The sequence below is a fragment of the Astatotilapia calliptera genome, chromosome 23, assembly GCF_900246225.1.
Source record: "Astatotilapia calliptera chromosome 23, fAstCal1.2, whole genome shotgun sequence".
NCBI lineage: Eukaryota > Metazoa > Chordata > Actinopteri > Cichliformes > Cichlidae > Astatotilapia > Astatotilapia calliptera.
The window spans coordinates 36,952,151-36,969,606 of record NC_039323.1 but is presented as its reverse complement, the minus strand read 5'-3'; the positions used below and the strand labels follow the sequence as shown (position 1 = coordinate 36,969,606).

The 17,456-nt window shown below is 39.5% G+C and overlaps 1 protein-coding gene across 4 annotated transcripts in view; it reads right to left on the bottom strand.

The window, feature by feature from the left end:
- The window catches only part of LOC113015675 (interleukin-1 receptor accessory protein-like 1-B), a 333,561-nt gene that overhangs the window by 199,867 nt on the left and 116,238 nt on the right, over nucleotides 1–17,456 (bottom strand). For 3 of the 4 annotated variants that reach the window (XM_026157786.1, XM_026157785.1, XM_026157787.1), the window contains one exon: nucleotides 11,036–11,315. In XM_026157786.1, the coding sequence (XP_026013571.1) occupies nucleotides 11,036–11,315 (280 nt within the window). Of the gene's footprint in view, nucleotides 1–11,035; nucleotides 11,316–13,684; nucleotides 14,659–17,456 lie in introns of those variants that run through there. The other variant, XM_026157788.1, reaches the window with a different exon arrangement.

Below are 17,456 nucleotides of genomic sequence, written 5' to 3'. Positions count from 1 at the left end.
AGGCACATGGAATTATCTTCCCCTCCATTTGCCCTTAGCTGGATACAGCCCAAGATCTGCAGGACATGCAGGAAACCCATTAATAAACCAGACACAGTGGCAGCGTGCCAGAGCTGGAGGATAGGGTGAAAGGTGAAACACTGGCCACCTTCTAAAACTGAGCCGAGGCTTTGATGCAAGATAGACTTTATCTCTAAATGAACATAAGTTTAAGTCAGATTGGCTTCACTTTGGACACCTTTAAGCCAAGTCCAATTTTAATATAAACTCTGTGACTGAAATGCACCTTCACCCCCTATAACTATTGCATGTGTCCATTTTGACACGTGCAATTCATAATTTTGGATCTTCAAGTCTAATGTGTTGATTTAAAACCAATAAACCTTAATCCTATTTCTTTGACATTGAGGCTACACCCACACAACCATTTTCATCGGACCGCCTTCTTTTAAGTATCTGCTGTACCTTAATGTATTTGCTGGCTTATAAACTTGGTAACAAGAAAAGAGTAAATGACACCTGACCCATATCAGTCATGATCATGAAGAATGTATGTGTCTAAATAATGTCTCTAATTATAACTGATTCAATTAATATAATTTTAATTTCTATCATTTAGAATTTATATAATTTACTGACTCTCCATTTTTCATGACTCACTGAAGAATATTTCCAGTAAACTGATTTGAATAATAAAACATTTAGACTGAGATGTAGGGTTTTACATTCTGTGCCTCACTATATGCCCCGGTGAAGAAAAACAAACAGAAACAAAACTGCAACTGAATAACTCTACATTAATAAAAAGTATAAAACTTTATATGTGAACAATCACTACCACACATCATTTAAGAAGTTACTTCCTTCTTTGATGTCATGAAAAAGATATGATACCTGAAAGTGAATGAGATAGCATCTTGGGTTATATCCAGTGGTTAAAGTAGGCTGGAACAATCTGGAATTACATATCAGGACCTTTTCTAGACGAGTAATTAAATCTGATAGGCAGGTAAATACATAAAAGAGTTCATTTTTGTTGTTGTGTGCCTAATCCTCCTGTTCCTTCCAGTCAATGCTGGTGATGCTTGCTCAGTCATAAGAAAATGACAACCAATATTCCCGCTTACACCCTTAAAGCGATCCATTTTTCATGTCGACTCTGTGATGTATTCACGGTGCAAGTGTCAATATTGCATTTACGGTACTTCAGCGGTAAAGTTTTTCAAGTGACGAGGTAATTTCAAATGCATCTTTTCAAATAGCCTCTTTTCAACACAAGCCTTTATTCTTTCAGGTTTGTTGCACACTGTGCCATGGTACCTAATGCAAAGTTACTGCACTTTCCAGGGAGGAAAATAAATATGTTATTGTGGGTGTAATGACACTCAGAGAAGGAGAAAGAAGTAAGAAAGGGAGGACCGGAGATATTCAAAGGCAAGGACTGCACTGTAAAAAAAAAATTGTAATATAAAAGTATTTTACTGGCAGTTCGCCTTGTAATCAGAAAGTTGCCGGTTCGCGCCCCGGCTCGGACACTCGGTCGTTGTGTCCTTGGGCAAGACACTTTACCTACCACCTACTGGTGATGGCCAGAGGGGAATTATAAAGTGGAATTATAAAGCACTTTGAGGGTCTCAAAAAGCACGATATGAATGCAATGCATTATTATTTAAACCAACTGTTAACTGTATATTTCTGTACATTTAAGTATTATTATTCATATTGCAGCATTCATTGACCTTGTTTATAGGTAATGTCATTGTTTAATCGCATTAAAATGTTCCTAATTTAATGTTTAAAAGCACTTGAAAAAGGCAAAATCCCATGTAAAATTAGGGCAACAAACTGTATTGTCATTACTGAAAAAATAACCGTATTTTCATGAGAAAGTTATTTTCTGTTATTTTCTGGTATTATTTTGGCGCCCCAGCTGCCGGAATATTACTGTTTTTTTAGGATTTTGTTTTTACGGTGTGCCCACCAAGTGAAATTCGACAAACTGGGAATTTACAGCTTACTTTCAATCTCCCAATTAATTTGAGAGTTTTTAAAACAGATATTGGATATATAGCAATGATGAATTATTTTTTTGTGAATTATCTTGCAAAACAACTTGACGTAAATGTTTTCTGTTATTAATGGGTTTCCTGAAAAAACTGATGCACTGCAGGATAAGTGGGTTAGTTTGGAGTACTGTGGTGAAGTTCACAGTGCATCACTGAGTTGGACTGTTGCAGAGCAGAGGGTTGTCTTCATGGTCAGTGTGAGGTCAATTTAAATTTCAGGAGATTATGCTGACTAGATTCACTCACCAAATTCTACCTTTAATACTAACTTTATTGTGTCTAGGGTTTGGAAATTAGCCATATGACATAACAGCTCTAACATCTGCTTATATCGTGTCAAACTCAGTTAGCTAAATTCAAAAAGGCCCAAATCCACCAAATGCCAAATCCTACTTTAACCACTGATCATACTGGAGAGTGACCTATGTATAACTAGAAGAAAAAGAAGAAGAATTTGGAAACTGCAAACATCTCTATTGGACTTTCTTGGCCATTTTCAAGTTGCTTTATTGCCCTTGTTCCTTCTGTTTACACCCTCTTGTATAGCATAAAAAATACTGTTTCATAACAGGCCAATCCAATACAGTTCATTTCTATTTATATAGTGCCAAATCACAACAGTCACCTCAAGATGCTTTATATTGGGAGGTACCCAGCAGTTAGAGAGAAAACCCCCAACATCTAGACAGCCCCTTATGAGAAAGCACTTGGCGACAGTGAGAAGGAAAAACTCCCTTTTAACAGGAAGAAACGTCCAGCAGAACTAGACTGAGGGAAAAGCAGCCATCTGCCACAGCTGTTTGGGGTCACCAGCCTGCTCTTCTGATGTGTGTCTAAGTGAACAAAAGGCGTTCTTTGGCACTTCTATCTTGGTGCGCTATCATTGGAAAACATATCTATCCAGTGCTGAAATCTAGGTCATAAATGTGATGATCTCACTCGATGCTAAAACACAGAGTAGACATTGGTTCACTAATGATCTCAACCTATGTTTTTCTATCTTCCCACCATGCTAGCCACAAAAGCTTTTACTTTCTCAGCTGTCAGAGCAGCACAAAACAGAAGGAATTAGCAAACTTTGAAACGCTAATAGTCTTAAAGGGGCGATCGTGGCTCAAAGAGTTGGCAGTTCATCTTGTAACCAGAAGGTTGCCGGTTCAAGCCCCGGCTCGGACAGTCTCGGTCGTTGTGTCCTTGGACAAGACACTTCACCTACCGCCTACTGGTGATGGCCAGAGGGGCCGATGGCGCAATATGGCAGCCTCGCTTCTGTCAGTCTGCCCCAGGGCAGCTGTGGCTACAACTGTAGCTTGCCTCCACCAGTGTGTGAATGTGAGAGTGAATGAATAGTGGAATTGTACAGCGCTTTGAGGGCCCCGAAAAGCGCTATATAAATGCAATCCATTATTATTATTATAATAAAGAGACTTGCAGCACTTGCTGGGGAGTCTGTGTCCTTCAAGTTCCCGGACGGCTCATGTGCATGAATTTGTGTGTGCGTGAGTTTGTGTTTTGTGTCATGGTACAGTAAGTAGCATGCCCTGCCGCTGCAGATGTTTTTGCTCCGCACACGACAGAGTTCCTCGGGGTGTTACGTCTGGAACAGCTGAGTGCTGACCTCGGTTTCACACACGGCTCCACTCGTCTGCTCCCCTCCACTCCTGCACTGTATGCGTTGTGAGCATGCCTCATCATATTTCCTGTAATGCGTGTAGATATTTGTATGTCCACGCACATAAGTATGAATCCAAGAGAGTGAAAGAGACAGGCGTACATGCTTCGAATATATGAGCAAGCACATCTGTTGATGTTGGCCTGCTTTCACATACGCATCGGAGGCATTTTAAGTTCCTGTCAGTGGCAGCTTGTCTCAGGGGATTGGAGGAGTGACATGTTGTTTTTGTGCGTGTGTGTGTGTGTGTGTGTGTGCGCACGCACTGGTGTATGATGATGCCCTCTGACACCCTTAAGTGCAGCTGAGCAAATACGCAGAAATGTGACGAGCGCAGGCCCGCCGCTAGATGCAGAAAGGCCAACAATGAGAAGTCACAGGGTATAATGTAGCATATGAAATGAGGGTGAAAAGAGCATATTTGTAAGAGCGTGTTTGTGCGCCAGCGCACCATAGAGAACGAAATAAATAAATGATGAATAACTCCAAAATGCCACAAGAACATCCTTCCTACAGGCAATTTTATGTAACATTTAGTCCAGTTTTTCAAACAAATGACAAGTTGTTGTGCTGTGACACTTTGTGGAATTCACACAAGTCTTGAAAGCATGAACAAACAGGAAGATGAAAAACTTCCCAAAACTAGTGAGCAACCTGCCTTTGATTCAAAACGCGGTCGAAACTTGATGATTTGGATTGGAAGTAATTGTGTTTATCTACACCCTGCTAGCACATTTTCTCCAGCTGCTTTTCAGACTCAAAACTTCACAAACTGACAAACTTATAAAGATGTTCATGGTTGTTTTTTTGTTTTTTTTACCCAGTACAGATGTGTCTCTGTCAACGTGTCTATTATGCCACATGGTGTCCAAGCTGCTCGGAAATATATTCCTGCAAGACTTCCCTGGGATTTCTTTCACAGGGGCAATACACTGAGAAGCATCCTTCCTAATATCCTGTGCTCTTAACAGCTATATCAGCCTTTCACACTCATCTTAGTAGAACTGAGCAACATGAAAATTATATCAGTACAACATTTTTTGAAAATTTTACACAGCTGCACTTTATTTTTTCTCAAAAATTACCAAAGGCACTAAGACATCACCCAATGATTGACTGCCATTTTCACGGTATAGGTTTGTCGCCTTTTAACCAATGCTTTTAGGAGCCAGAAGTAACCTTATTAGAATAAGAGCTTGGCAAAACTTGGCAAGGAAGCTACACTCTTAAACTGTATGAAAATAGAGAAATACCTGCTAATTAGTGCCATGTATGAATAAAATATTAGAATTCCCCTTAACACAACTGAGTCATGTATAGAACTGCTTTGACAGTCTTTTTAGTACAATTAACAACACACTAAGTCATAATATTTGGCAAATAATCACATTAAAATGTTCATAAAAAGGTTCTAGCACTACAAACACAACCAAAAGAACCCAGTTTAGTAACTCCAGCTGGCTAACACTACGTCCAGCTGGGGAAAACAGTGGCTGGAGACAGAGGAACATTTGGTTCTTGGGTTGTGTTGCCTTTGAACTGGCTATTTTAAAAACGGGGACCAGTTCATAAACTTTGGTGTGTGGAGACAGCGATTTAACAGCAGTAAGATGGATTCAGTCTAGTGACTGAGGCATAAGTTTAAGTAAGAGTAAATGGAGTGGTTCCTATGTAGTGCTTTTCTACTCTGAGCACTCAAAGCGCTTAACACAACTTGCACATTCACCCAAGCACTTTTTTCTACGCTGTTTCTACATTCTTCCTACTTCGATGGATGTATTGGAGGGCAACATGGGGTTAGTATCTTGTCAAAGAATACTTGGCATCAATACTTGGATCAAACCACCAACCTTCCAATTAGTAGGTGACCTGCTCTACCACCTGAGCTACAGCCACCCCCATGGTAGGCGTTGACCTGTAAAAGAAGTCACACAGCTAATAATGCAACTTCAAGTCTATATGCAATTTAAACAGGTGAGAAATGGAAAAAAAATCAGCCTCTATTTAACAATAAAGGCCAAACCTTCGCATTGTAGAAGCCTATAAAAATGCTAACTTCAATTTAAAGCATTTTTAATATAAAACTCAAAAACTTGCTCTCTTAGCTCGCCACAAGTGGGCGTTTAGGCAACTGCACTTTTATCGTTGAATGTTCCTGTTTGCATTTCTTGTTAACTTTCCAATACATGTAACCCATTTTATTGCCATTCTTTTTTACTAAACTATATGCCATTTCAATTATAGATACTCATAATCAGTCGAACTTTTCATTAATTTTCATGTCAATTAAAAACTTAAACATCTAAAAAAAATCTAAATAAATTAGCAATTTTTAATTTGAAGTAGACTTGACCTCATTAAATCACATTTATTCTCATATAAGAAATAAATTAAATGCAAACATAAGCCCATAAAAAGATTATTTCTGATTCCGTCTACATGAGATCCTCTAGAACAATAATGCACATCATTCGTGGACACACTTGTCTCTATCAATACTTGTTCTGAGACAATAACATGGTGAGAGCCCGTAGCAGTGGGGATTCAATTGTTGCAATGTGCTCGAGTATGAATTGTATCCAGTGAGAGATGATTTATTGTTATGCTGAGATCCATTCGTTCTACCAGAGTGCTCTAATTCCTTAGGACCCCTCATGCTTCAAACGGTGAGGAACGTCACCTAAAAACACTGCCAAGTGTCTAAACCAAATGTGATATGTTAAACATATGCAAGCGCCGATCATCTATAGGACCCACGCTCCTGACACAAAGCAGAAGCAGATCCCCTGGCTTAGCTGTGGTAATTGGGAACTGAAATTAGTCACACTGACAGAACAGCTCAACAGGCTGTGACGTGGTTCATAAATCTATATCTTTACAACAACAGGAAAAACATGTTTCAGGTATCCTTTAAGGATTCATATATTATAGCTCAGAAACAGAACATTTTGACTTTATGGAAGAGCTGGGAACAACCTCGCTGGTAGCAGGTCTATGACTCCAGCTATATATTTACAAAGGCCAATCACATGACTCTCAAACATGCTTTCAGCATGTCACAATATTAAAATAAAATTATAAAATACCTTTGAACCCTGAAAACACGCTATATACATACAACCTCCTAGGCTAATAAAAGGAGATGCTCATCTTGACAGCTCCAGAATCAGCTCCAACAAATAATTCCCGCACCTTGTAAATCCCTATAGACATTTCAGGCTCCAGTGATACGAGACATAATATGGCTACGGCTGTTTTTCCCTAATAATTTTGGAGAAATAAGCACAATCTGCATCGAAGCTGCAACATTTACTCTTGAATAATGTATCTCCACTTTAAAGTGTCTCTCCTGGCTTCGGGAATGTGATGCGGTAACGAGGACGTGTTTTTTGGCTATACTGTGGCATCACAGTGTGAACAGCAAGCATCCAACTTTCACTCGATCTGAGGAAAGAAGGGCTGTAATGAAAACATCTGCATCGACTATGCAGTTTTTTTTTTTGCATGTTTTTCTATTTACCCTTTAAAAAAATACACTTTTCCCTCCCAGGACAAAACTATCCACAAATACATAACAATGGACTTAAAGAAGACACTAGATACTTGGTTGAGTTAGTTTACTGCAAGTGCTCTAACTATTTCCTTTTGGCTCGCACATCCATGCACTTTGCAAAATGCTGCATTTCCACTTTGCTGTTGACATCGACTGTATGTCTGAAAATTTTAACATTTCAAACTTTGAGTGGAAAATGATGCGAATGTGACAAAACCAAGTATGGCTAAAACCTCAGGCTGTTGAGCTCTGAGTAAACAGCTTAGTCTTTAACAGTTCCTGCTCATGTGTTGTCCCTGTAGAAGCACTTTGAGGTTTCTTTCTTTAATCTCTGACACTAAACGACATGAAGGCAGCACACCGTGTGATATATGTGTGCTGATGAATCACAGTGTCATAACAAGTCCTGTGGGCCCTTAGCATGATGCCCCCCCGCCCCGAAGAAATTGACCTGCTGAGACCTGGACTTTAGAAGACCTATGAAGTTGCCCTGTGGTAACTGGCAGCAAGGAATTAGCAACACAGTCCACAAGTTTCAAGGCCATAGCAATATGGTTGTTGTCAAACTCACTCACATCTGTACAGTTTCCCATTGCAGTAACTATGAGATCCAGCTGATACATGTGCCAGACTTTTATGTGATAATCAACATTATCAGCTTCATCTTTGAGTTGTTATATTAGCTATATTTTCTACCATGTACTGCACAGACTCTGTTTAAATCAAGTATGAGGAAGCAATGTAAAGCCTCTTCCACAGAATCCACTGCTCCACTATCAGTCCTCTGGGCTTATTATTGCGACTCCAATCACCAGAATTCACAGCATATGCTAACACCACACTATAAATCTTCTTAATTTGATGGTCCCATGTGGTCGATTTTGATGTATTGCTATGTGCCTCAGAACACTGCATGAACCCCAACATGCAAAATACACACACACACACACACACAAAGAAGCACACACAGTATCCAATAACATAATCCTCCCAAGCCTTTTTAAAGCAGGCCCCTCCCCCAGTTAAAAGCCACCGTATGTCACTGTATAGAGCTGACTAATGAGCCAGTCAAGAGAAAACGCCCTTTACCTACAAGGTTAATAAGTTATTATTACATAATCAAGCATGTGCAACTCTGCACAGTATTCAGTCTATTCCCTCAATCCGACTGTTCTAAAACTGACAGTAAACACCTTGTGACAAATTACAAGTTGCTCTGTGTATTATATGTTTGGGGAGTTGAATGAAAAGTTATTGATTCATTTCACAAAAGGGAAGTTAACACACCACCATTGATACTGTGACCTCAGAAGAGCGTTCCTAACCTTCTAAGGGAAACATTTTAAGATCATCTCGCCTACAGGGTCAAATAGCAGTGAGTTTGTTATGGAAATTATCACCTGGCAAAAAGTCTAATCTCATGTCAAGTTCATGTCATATACGTCATCCGTGGCAGTGAGAAGTCTCCAACTTCATTGGACCACACCAGAATAATTTGGTAAGCAGAGTAAACCAGCCATAACCAACCGCATAAACTTAACTGAACTATATTTAAATGTTGATTATATTCTTTGTTGTGAAGCTCTTTCCAGAGGCGTCAGAAAACAAATGCCACATAAAAACATGAATTATGATTAGTTATCAAACAGACTAATAATTCATCCTAATCTTTATCTGATGTGGTGATTTGCTACTTTGCTACATCATTGTAAAGTAAACTTCAGTATTTCCTTATTGCAGTTCAGGTCATTACAGTCAAAAGCAGATGCCTCTGACATCTGTAGTAATTTAGATTTGAGGCCAACTTATAGAGGATTTTTAAGAGTAACACCGATATGTGTTGAGTCAAATATCTGATATAGTAATATGTGGCAATATTTTCTGTATCTTTCAGACACATGAATCAGATTTCCATAACATTAGTTGTCTGTAGTTTATATACTCACCTACGTTCTGCCTGAACGCTTGGATCAGGCTGGTTGTTGCATTTGTGGCATTTCAAACACGAGTGTTGGCAACATGGAAGTTGCAGAGTGCCCTCTGGTGGACAAACTATCAAATATCAACCTTCACAACATAGCTGAAGGGTGTTTCTCCCTGTAACGTTAATCTATCAATAAATCAAACTTTCAGATTTGCCTTCAAACATTTTCATAATCATACATTGAATGCCAGAGTCAAGGAGAGCAGCAGTAAGACCTAAGCACAGAAATGACAGGTGGAACTGGGTTGCCAAGTGGCTTGGCAATTACGAGGATGTACTTTAAGCATGAATATCACACTTCATATGAGATTTAATAATTTGATGTATATAAAGGCATCAGCTAAGCTATCTGCTGATGTTATTTAATCATGCCTTTACATACAACTAAATCTATGGGATAGTTGTATTAAGAAAGAGTTGTAGTGGGCCAGAGCTAATCAATATAATTTTGAATTCCCCCAACTGGACCTGATCTCAGAGCTGCTTGTAGCACCAAAGCTGGCCTATAAATATTCCATTTCTGTGGCCAAACTTAAAGCTGAAAGTATTACATATTAAAGTGAACTGTTTCCCAACTCGACAACAAAACAGTAATAATCCGCAGAAAGCAAAAACGGCCAACAAAAGTCCAAAGAAATTCCCGCCGAGAGAAATCCTCTGTGATGGAAAAGTGCTCGCTATTCAGAACTATTGTTAGTTCTCTCCATGATGGGCAAATAAGTGTTGCCCTTTAATTTGGTTCTGAATGGTGCAGACTGGCGACAAAGCAACAGTACTCGTCCAAATCAAATCTCATGGCTCTACTTTCTGCGTGATTACACAATAACTCAGAGCTGACTGATTGCCTACCTCCTGAAAATGCTGCCAACGTCACTGAATAGAGAATGGCTGGATTGGTGCTGCCCGTTTCTATTCACGGCGGCTGCCACAGCAAAGGGGAGAGTGCTAATGGTGCTGAATAGTAATGGCTAGATACTCTTAGAATTGAGAAACACAAGGAAACCTGTGCTGAATGCAACTGCTCAAGAGCACATTATCTGTCATTCATAAAATATGAATGTTTCTGTGGATTCTACTAACTTCTAAAAGATTACCCTCCTATCTTTGATATGTTTCAAAGTTTCCCTTGTTCTGTAGGGGAAAAAAAGGAAAGAAATGGTTACGGGTGTCTTTCTGACTGACCACCAACAACCTTCATGTTAATGAAAACGTCTAGGAAGCCAGAAATTTTTACCACTTTATGGAACCCATAAATCAAACAGCTGTCTGCGTCCACCATCAGGCATGTGTAAAACGAAGATAGCAAGAGTCCCTTACGTTTCTTTTCTTTTATCTTCACTGCTTTTTCCGCTCGCACTGAATTTCTGTTCGTTCTCCTCGCTCAAAGAAAGACTAGTGAGGGTCGAAGAGTTATGCATTCAACAATTGCCCCTAATAGCTTAAAGTCCCCAAGAGGAGAATAAAGAAATAATTTAACATATAAAGTGAAGCAAAGGGACTTCGTACTGTGAGATGACACTCCGAGGACCAAGGACTAGTGCTCCTTTGGCCAAAGATGATAGACTCCATTAGAAATCAACAGGGGGGGACTTTCACACAGCTTTACTTGTGCCCACAGGGCTCCAGAAAATGTTATTTACCCCATTATTTATTGACACACTGCTGGAAAAATAATCCTGAAATGCAGGGAGGGTTTTCTTTGAATGCCATATTTTGAAGGTAAAAAAAAAAAAATCCCCAATTTGCTTAAAAAAACGTACCTTAAGACACAGGAATAGTATCCAACATCGTCCAACTCTGCTGGTCGGAACCATATAGCGTCCTCTTCTTTGCTCATCCTTGTGCCATCGAAACTAATGGGTTCCTCAAAGTCCCCGTGTCCTGCGCTTTTGTACCACATAAGGCTAAGTCCTGTGCTCTGTGCATGGGTGTAGTTGGCCCGAATATATCCATAGAATAAAGCGCATTTAATCCTTACAGGTTCCCCCAGAAGCACTTTGTATTTCAGGTAGTCCACCGACCAGTCTGTGCAGCCTTCCACTGAAAAAGAAGCACAGGAAAAAAAAGGGAAATTGAAACATGGATATTTTATGTACCAATTTGCATTATCACCAAGCACAGAAGTGGGGATTTGTTCTCGTGGACCATGTGCAAGCAGTCCTCGTATTACAATCAATCATGATGCTTGTTTCCTCCAGGCAGCACAAAATCGTAGCCCCTTTTTTGCCTTTCAAGTACACAGTAATATGAACACAAGTGGATATATATGCATGCCTTTGACACAAGGTGTCCTATAACCTGAAAAAAATGCATTCATGTGCTATTAAAGTGTTTTATTTCCACTGTGCCCCTTTGAATGTTAAAAATAACCCTCAACACAAGTTGTCGGCTCCAATCAGCGGTTCCTGCCTTCACCTACGGATATTTCCATATTTATATATTTAACTTGTGTGTCACTAGCGCACATATTGAATTGATTCTACCAGCAATAAACTCTGCATAAACCACCATCAATATATGTTTAAATGGCAGTGATGGCACTAAACTACATTTGACCTGAGAAAATTAGAAGCGGCTGTATGTCTGCATTCATTTCCGAAAGCTATCAGACTTTCCTCTTAATGGAAAAAAGTAACTTGTCTCATATTGTGCCGGATCGCATACCAGTGCTGAGCAATAGGGGTCTTCCTGTTAAGACATCTAACAAAGCCCACCAACTGTCAGTCAAAAAAAAGTTATGAAGATTAAATAGGAAAAGCATTATTCATGCAGAGCGAGCATTGAGGTGCTTTGGATTCCCAGACTTATTTTCCTTCTTAAGGTGTATATGAGATTCATGAGAAAGTCCAAATATCAAATTGATACTTAATCCTTGCCAAGCTCTTGCATACCAGTGAAAACTCTCTCTCTCTCTCTCTCACACACACACACACACACACACACACACACACACACACACACACACACACACACACACACACACACACACACACACACACACACATATATACAAAAGCAGCAGCAGAGTTGCTATTTGAGATTTTAATATGCAGGGAGTTATGTAAAAAGACAGAAGTACAGTAAGTACTCATCAGTGTGACAACCAAGGATTTGGCGAGAAAAATCTCAACACCGATGCTGATGACTTCTCAAAGCCACACCAGTCTTCGAGCTGGGGCTTCATTTTGACACGTGTACTGAATTTCTCATACTTGTTCTGCTACCATGTTGACAACACCGGGTATTTCTATTTGCCTGTTCGCAGACCTGCCAAAGTACTCCCCCAAAAAACTTTGTGGTACTTTGTGCTACAGCTGACATTTAGCATATACAGACTATTAGGTATCTAGTTCATACATTTGCTCAGAGTTTTCCTGCAAACAAAAAAAACATGTATATAGTATTTTTTAAAAACTGGACTTTAATTTACTTTAGCTGTTTTTGAAAACAAAATGCAAAATTAGGGCAAGGATTGCTAACAAACAGACTTAAAGGCACACTGTGTAAAATCGAACCACTAGATGTCAGTAGATTGTAGTTTTCAGCCAACTAAGTTCTCGATTCAGGTGCATAATCCTAGCTACAGTGGCAACAGTAGGACAAACAACTCTGGCCACTGTTTATCTGTAGTGAGTTCAGGCCGTCAGTCTGCTATTTACCTCTGCTGGTGCCCATGTGTATTGGATACCAGCTGAAGAGGCTGTAAAACTATGTGAAAGAAATCTGATACAACTTAATGAGTCACTGAAGTGGCTGTCTGTCCAGTGACAACGATACTAAGGCGACTTGTTGAGGATATGCTAAACTTTTCTTTTGCTAACTGCTTGCCAACAGCTTGCTGCGTTTAGCTGTTGTTAGCTTCCGTTAGCTGTTCAAAGAAAGATTCACTAATATTGGCTATCAGTGTTGGACTCTGACACTTATACGATGTGAGAATGTAAGCAAACTGCTTATCAAGAGAGAAAGTGTGATTTTTAGGACACCTGAGCCTAACGTTAGCTGCTGTAACAGCTTATAACCAGCTGTTGTTGTTGTAGCCGGTTTGCTGTCAGCTGTCCAAAGACGGGTGGGTCACATGTCTAATCTACTGACAATATGTAATTGTGACAATATCAGGAATAAACAATCATGTTTATATAGTTCCAGTTATATCTGACACAACAGCTACTCATTATTTTGTTGGTGCATTGGCAAAAAATGCATGTTCATACCAAGACTGCCAATTCTTCTGCAATCTGCTGCAACAAAATGATCAGTTTTCAACTTTCTAAATAAAGCTAAAGCTTTATGAAGACCTATGCTTGTGAGCTACGAACAAACAGTTTTACCGTGCTGCCACAGTTTTACATGTTTGAAACAAAAAGAGGCCACTCTGATGAAAAACAAGCTTTCACACTACTTCACCTTACCTTCACTATTTTCCCTTCCTGTTCCTGACATTCTCTTTTCTCCTCACTTCACCTTGCAGCAAAGCTCTTTTTTAAAAAAGCAGCTGGTGAGCACAGCTGTCTCATACTCAACAGGCCTCGCTAATTGAGCTTCTACAAATGTTTTATTTACCAAATAAGCAACTCAACCGCCAATCAGCGAGGTGTGCTGTGTGCTGCGGTTATTGGGGGGTAAATGTGGGAGGGGTGTTAACAGGGAATTCATTAACCATGCTGATTTGTGTTATTGTACTGTACTGTATGGGGCTGGAAGGGTCCTGCTGAGCGTGGAGGAAACAGTGCTTGTGGGTGCTTAATGTGTTGGAGAAAACAAGAAAAAAGGGAAAGAAATTCAAGAGAACAATACACAAAAAAAGATGTCAAGATCGTGGCACACGGAGATGTTCCCAGGATATCAGCAGTGGAACAGCTGAACCTGGCATCCATGTACACCAGGCAGTCACAGCGGTTGGCTGGCAGAATTTCTGAATTTTTCTCTACGACTCACACCCGTTGCAGTTTTTTTCCTTCTAGGCAAAGGTTTCTGAACCTTTTTGTACTATGTGCAAATCCTATGTTAGTAATTGTCTGTTATGGTCGTATTGAGAGTTTGCATGTGACGATGGATGACTCATGACTGCAGTGGGAACAAATAGTAACCTGAATCTGAACCTGTGGAAGTCCATCACAATTACAGAGACTTTGAAGAGGAAGACTTTGCTGTCAGTCTCATGACAGTCTCATGAAATATATACTTTTCCACCTGAAAAACCTTTAATATAAAGTATTACGCAAAAGTGTTGAGTCACCCTTCATTTCTTCATATGTAAATGTACATGGAAATACAGTATATAAGGGGAAAATGGAGTTGGTACAATTCTAACAAGCCTGACAGTAAATATTTGGTATTACCACCTTTATTCTTCAGACATGCCTGAACTCTCTTAGCTAGCTTTGTCATTACTTTAAGTAGTCTTCAGAAATATTTCTCCAGAATTCTTGAAGGACATTCAAAACTTTCTTTGGATATTGGCTGCCTGCTACATTAACTTTGAGGTTTGGGCTCTTGGGAGGCCAATCCATGACTGACTGTGTAGCATTGTGTGCTTTTCTGTCAAGGTATACTTTTATACAGTATACAATGGCATTACATTGCAGATCAGAATCTGCCAGTACATTTCTGTTTTCTATCAGTTTTGATTGATAGAACACTGCTGGTTGAAGTTCAGCCCCAAACCATCACAGCGGTTCCATCATGTTTTACAGATGGTTATAGATGCTCACTGTTGTACCTCTCTCCTCTCACCTTCTCTGCACATATTGACAGCATAATTTTACCAAAGATTTGAAATTTGGATTGGATGGATGAATCTCTCAGGTCATGTGTCAGGTATTTGCTGGACTTCCTAAGGACATGACTTTCAGATACTGTTGTGGATAGTTTTTAATTTTTCTTTTTTAGTCTGTCATTTTTTCTTTTGTCTTCCACATGTCCAGTTTCCTCATAGTTTTTCAAAGACATACAACACACCCTGACAAGATATGCCAAGTTTGATGTTAATAACTCTTTGGGAATGACCTCGTAGGCGATCTTTAATTTAGGGCTGGCTAAAGGCTTCTGCACAGTAATGTGGCATAAGGAACTGTGATAGAAAGACATGGATTTAAGATTCCATCCACACATGTTCAAAGAGACAAAAACATTATATATATATATATATATATATATAAAATTTGTGTCATACATGTTTTTCAGTCATTTTTTGTTTTAAATTACATGGTTAGATATTGTTCTGTATGTTATGACAACATAACTGACAATTTCAGATCAGTCAATTTGCATCTTCAAAAGTTTTGATTTTCCTACTTTTTTCAAGGATTCAAATCTTTTTCCTTTAATTTGTCTCCTATTTGCACTTATTTTAGCACATCCAATCTATGTGCCTAGGAGTGAGGGGGTGACGCAGGCCCAAATAGTCATTTCTTCCCTGAGCACTTTAGGAATTTAATTTGTCCGTGCTTAATTTGCTTGCATGATAGGTGATTCTTTTCTGTTCGTCACTTAATTGGTATTCAGTTCAGCAATAGTTCACTTCATCTATGTCATACTAAAGTTGTTAAAATAAGACAGGAAACAGGAAATCAGTTAAGCAGATGCGACAGGCTAAAAAAAAAAAAGTATAGACAAGAGAAAGAAAGAAAGAAAGAAAGAAAGAAAGAAAGAAAGAAAGAAAGAAAGAAAGAAAGCACTTTTACACAAAACTAACTCTGGAAGTCACCTAATCAAAAATGCTCAATTACAACACGCAGCGTTATAGAACTTGGGGCTGAACAATGCCTTTAAATTTCTGTTATTAGTCTTTTATTTTTCACAGTTAGGCAGCTCTGACAGTTCATTTCACCTACAGGCAGCAGCCGTTCCAAATCTGCCTCATCTGACTTGATCATAAATCAGCAACAATAAGTTGCTGCTTTCATTAAACGAGTCTGAGAAGCCCGCATTCAGATGCAACGCTCTGACGCGACCCCCTAAACCTTTCTCTGATTTCCTCAATTAAATGTGTCTCTCTGGTAGCAAGACAATGAAAAATACAACCTCAAATTGTACAAAGAGCATATAACTAGAAACAGAATTAAGCAAATTCAAATGATGGAGAGGGCGGGGTGCGCTCCGTGAGCTGCCCAACAGCACAATCCTTTTCACTGTTATTAAGTCTAACAGTTTCTATGGCAACAACGGGTCTAGCCTCGCTTATCGAGAACTTGCTAATTAGTTTGTGGACGATAATAACTTGAAGGCTTAAGGTAAGACAACCACAGCCAAGATGGTTTCGCTTCTAATCATGTGTCCTAATTGAGACTCTGAAGTGTTTTAATCTCACAACTAATAAAAACATCAGGAGAGTGTAAAAGGTTAGACAAGCAGGCAGCAGCTCCAACAAAGATGAAATAATTTAGCAAAAGCATGCACAAAGTAACAGATTATGTTTCTGATACGTCTCTTAGGTTTTTACTTACATCCACAGATGGTACAGAGATACTGTGAGGCTTCTTCTACTGTTCCTTTCAGGTGTTAGGACCAAAACACAGATATGGATAAACTCACATTCTTACCCAATGAGTCAATGGAAAGTCATTGCAACTCATTGCTCTGGAGACCCTGAACGTCTCCGACAGGAGTCACTCCTACTCATGCAAAGACCCGTTCTAACAGTTTCACGACAAATATATGCTCGTCTCCTTTCAAGGATATCAACTTGTGAAGTGATGCTAGTGTTCCAGTACTCCTGCTAAATTTGGATCAGTCCCTTGAGGTCATGATCTGTCTAAGGTGTATAACATTTGTATTAAATTGAGCCAACTTTTATATGGAGGGTGATCATTGCAGATGAGAACTGCACCAAAACACCACCTAGAACAGGGGTGGGGGAACTCTAGGCTTCAAGGGTCCTACAAGTCTTAGATGTGTCCTTGATACAACACAGCTGATTAAAATGGCTAAAATACCTCCTCAACATGTCTTGAAGTCCTCCAGAGGCCAGCTAAAGAACGAATCATTTGACTGAGGTATGTTGACCCAGGGCGATATCTAAAACCTGCAGGACACTAGCCCTTGAGGCCTGAAGTTCCCCACCCCTAGAGACTACACAGCAGTCATCAGTAGAGGAGTTCGTAATGTCTAAATGTAACAGTGGGCTCTGCACAACACAGAACCCTTACATTAACCCTAACAATGCAAGTGGGTCAGAGCAAT